Source organism: Sphaeroforma arctica, assembly GCF_001186125.1.
Source record: "Sphaeroforma arctica JP610 unplaced genomic scaffold supercont1.61, whole genome shotgun sequence".
NCBI classification, from domain to species: domain Eukaryota; class Ichthyosporea; order Ichthyophonida; genus Sphaeroforma; species Sphaeroforma arctica.
The window spans coordinates 110361-114737 of NW_014040497.1; the positions used below are offsets into that span (position 1 = coordinate 110361).

The 4377-nt window shown below is 43.7% G+C and overlaps 1 protein-coding gene across 1 annotated transcript; it reads left to right on the top strand.

Annotated features, from left to right (window-relative positions):
• Positions 1–323: 323 nt before the first annotated feature.
• Positions 324–1211, top strand: SARC_01520 (hypothetical protein; the record flags this gene model as incomplete). The annotated part of the gene is made up of 2 exons (XM_014304753.1): positions 324–641; positions 1080–1211. 2 exons carry the CDS (start codon positions 324–326, stop codon positions 1209–1211), a joined length of 450 nt encoding a protein of 149 aa, XP_014160228.1.
• Between the last annotated feature and the right edge of the window lie 3166 nt (positions 1212–4377).

The following is a 4377-nucleotide window of genomic DNA, read 5'->3' on the forward strand; positions in this document are numbered from 1 at the left end:
TAAGTGTTCGGAACCTACGGAACCTAGCACTACTGCATCGACAGCAGCCGAAATGAAGATGTAAGTTTTTCAACTGACTCAACGAATGATTCATGCAGAAATAGATGGCAGACGCATAGATGATGTGCGTGCGCTACAGGGTCTAATTCGTGCGTCAAATGAGACTCTGAAGACGTGTTCGATAACGGTCGACAAACAAACACCGAAGGAATGGCCGCCCAACCCACAGGGCAACTATTCCGCAGAAAATACAGTTACATGCTTTTATCTTGGACTGGCATAAGAATGCGCAATTTTACAAGCTAGAACCGATTCACATGCAAATGGGTTTACACCGGGCTCTGCAGCATGAAGGGGCTCCTAAGGCGCTATTAGATTCTATTGTGGAAAACGAGCAAAAATCACAGTCTATGACATTTGAGAATGCCACTGCTTTTATTGTACGTACACAAGAACAAGACTTGGGGGATTCTGCATACCACCAGGTGTTAGCGTGCATGAAGAAGAAACCATCGGTTCCGCTTGATACTCAGATTCGTAATTTTGAACGCAAGGTTGAGTTCATGGAAATGCGACAGTATGAGAACCCCTCCAAGTGTACCGCAATCATGGTATACTGTATCTTATACGCCAAGCTGCAGGTGGGACATAGTACCGTGATACTCTTCGAATGCATCCACATTGGCAAAACTATTCGCCTGGGAAGATGCGTGATGTATTCCGTGTGATCATTGACAAAGTAGAAGAAAATCGTCAGGATAAGTTCTCGCGACCACAATGAATTCCGGGGAACTCACGACCACGTTCAAATTTGCGTACGGAGGCGAATAGACGCACTAACCCGCATGAACTGCCTACGTCAAATCCACGGGTTCGTTGTCGATCATGTGAGCAAAAAATTCCGCCGGAACCAGAATATGCAAGTCGTTGTTCTAACTTACAACGACTACCGGTCCAGGCTATCACTAGTAGCCGTACGCAACATGGTAGGGCTACAGTTCAACGTACATCGGATGCAAGCACATTGACACACGGAACTCACGGATCGAGTACTAATTTTTGGCCTTGTGTTAACGTAGTGGACAGTGATATTGTGCCTGATCAACCACCCACCGAGACAATTTCATGACTTGGTCGATGTGTCGTATGTGCAGAGTGACGATGAGTTGATGGAGGAAGAGCAGACACCCGACGGAACAGATTCGGATTAACAGGCTGGGGTGCCTGATGTGAATGTGTGCATGTCCTTTTGTCGTACGGCAACAAGAATATTTGCAGTAAAAGATAAAGTGTTTCCTACTGACAACCGTGTATATGTTAATTTACAAGTGAACGGGCATGACATGCGCACCCTTATTGACACGGGGGCCAACCGTTCAGTCATCACTCAGGCATCCGCAGCTAAGGCACACCTTTCTATTTCACCACCGGCCAAAGATAGTTACATATATTTGGCGGACATAGCCTTCCGGATTCCACGTTTGAGCAAACACAAGCAACAAAGGTCCAGTACGGGTCAGCTACTACTGAGGATTGTACGTTTGAATTCATAAACCTACCGGATAATATTGATATATTGCTGGGTATGGATATTAAGGGTATTAGGCTTAACCGGATTAGTATCTCCATTTCCAGAGATTAATCGTAATGTTATGGATGAACTACTGGAACCGATGAATATTCGAATGGTCCCCGACTTGTCCGAGCCAGATGACATACGCAAACGCTTACGCCAGTACCTGGATGCTAATGATACCATTTTGAATGCGGCTCGCTGTACACTCCCAGGTAGTGAAGTGTCACTCCATATTCATCGAGATAAACTCTGGGCTTACGTCGGCAGACAAGAAACTCTGTATCTGATAAGTAGAAACCACATATAACGAAGCAAGTACACAAATGGGAACACGAGTTGGTCACCAATCGTCGAATACCTGCGTCGATATTAACCTTCCATTGTTGGCGGTACAATCATTCACACCATCGGGAGAACTTATCAGTGTGCGAGTGTGCTTGGACCTACGGTAGATCAACGCTCTTATGCCGAGCGATCAATTTACGCTTCCGAAGGTTAACAAAGTTATCAGCTGTTCGAAGGGCAAGCCCTACTATACCACATTAGACTTATCGGCCGCATACCATCGTTTACCGGTACACGTAGATTTGCAGCACATGTTTTCGTTTACATGGGACAGTCAGCAATGCTCGTTCACGTCAGCTCCCTTTGGGTAGACGACACACACTCACGTCAAAATTTCAGCGCACAATCAGCAATTTGATGGCGGGACTGGACGTGCAATGCTATGTTGATGATCTAATAATTGCGTCGGACGATTACGAGGAGCACATCGCTACAGTTCAAAAGGTCATTCGACGCTTGACGGAGAACAACTTCAAACTTAATCAGAAGAAATGTCACTTTGCTGTGCGAGAGGTGATGGTCCTGGGAAAGAAAATATCAGCTAAGGGGTTTCACGAGAAACAGCAATGTTTAATTGACTGGCCCATTCCACGGTGTCAAAGGGATATTGCTTCTGTGTTAGGGGATTGGCAAACTTCCTATATGAGCATTTACCTAATTTTGCACATAAGGTGGCTCCACTCCGAACGTCTTCTAAACTTAAGCCAAAGGAGCCCATTGGATATCGTTTATTGGAAGCAAGAACATCAATTGGCGTAGGATCAGATCAAGAAGGCTATCGTGTCGGCAGTCTGGTTGAATTTTCTTTGACAAGAACGTATGAAGCGCCCTTAGTATCAACAGGAATTCTGTCTACATCATGAGTAGTAGAAGAGAAAACCACAGCGCTTTAGTGTTTAACGGTATATAATTCGTTGCTGACGCCTTTTCAGTCATTATCCTGCGCAAGACTTGGTGGATGAGCCTCCACGGTGGATCATTTTGTTTGCTCCAGTCAAACTTAAATGCACCGCATTCTTTTGTCATACGACCAGTACTGGTGTACTCTGTTTCAACTGAGCATTATAAATGCCATTGTATTGCTATCATTAGGCCTTACGCGTGCTTGTGCTTGACCGAAGAAGCCTTTGTGCATCTTCTAACACGATGTGTAGAAACTCATGAGGAAGTTAAAAACTGATGTGCCCTCATAAACGCGATTACCATATGTGACCGGTAGTTTGTTGAAATCAAGTGATCGTAAAGTATAATTGTACGATGATATGATGCCTGTGCCACCATTGAAGCATGATGTTGAGTTTGAGCTATGTAAAACTGTTGTATAACCACGTCTTATGGTTGCATGAGTGGAACGGAACCCTTTGCATCCCACTAGATGATTATGAAAGTGTACCACTCTAACGCCAGAAGCTTTTTTATAGGTACTAAATACATCTGACGAGCTTTGCCCCCAATGATCTCACTGACTTTCGGCAGGGTGAACTGATTACCAGGTACGAGCACAACGTTGATCTGCCGAAGATTCAAACACACGTGTACCTCAACCAAGTCACATGTTGCTTGAATGTCTGTACTGCTATTATCGGCAAGATGACTACAGACGGCGACGTGCGTCGCTTAGCTACCTGTTCTTGCTTTCATTTCGTGGGGTCCGGTGTTATTGTCTGAAGTGATATCGGTTTCAATAGTTCGTCCACTATATGGCGATTTATTTCCGAAAATGAAGATATCCGTTGGATATAATACATATATTCATTTCGAGCATAATATCAATGCCGTCCGGTAATTTCACATTTCACAAGTTTGAAGATCCCTTCACGGTTGATTCATACCATATATTGAATCGATATTTAGTTTCTAGCGGGCGTATTTGCAGGTGCTTATCCATGCTAAGTAAATAAAATCAATCTTCGCTGGTGGCGTGACAGATAGTTGTGCCTAAGAGCCAATTTTTTTTTCTCATCATATCATACTCCAAAATATCCACTATATATATATATATATATATATATATTTCGGATCATACATGTATGGCAGGCTCATATATTTAGTTTTCAACTTCCCCATATTTATTTTTCACGACGGACCTTTGATTCAAATTTTCGTCTCCGAAACGTAAATCTCGGTGACCAGCAGGTCATCAATATAGAACTAAATACAATTTTCAAAAAACCCACAGACCTCACCAAAAAGTCGCATAAATACCTGACTTGAAATTTGGATTTTCAAACAAAACAAAACAGAAATGTCGGGCCAGGCCGAATCCCCAACTGGGGCGTTCGTCCCCAAGGACTCCTTGCCCAATGACCAATGGAAATTGGACATACAAAAATCTATCACAGACCTCTCTGCCCAGGTCAATACTCTACAGGCCAATCTATGGAAATTAAACATGCACCAAATGCTCACTAACCTCTGTGCAAAAGTAAACAACCTCGAATCCGAACTCCGGGACC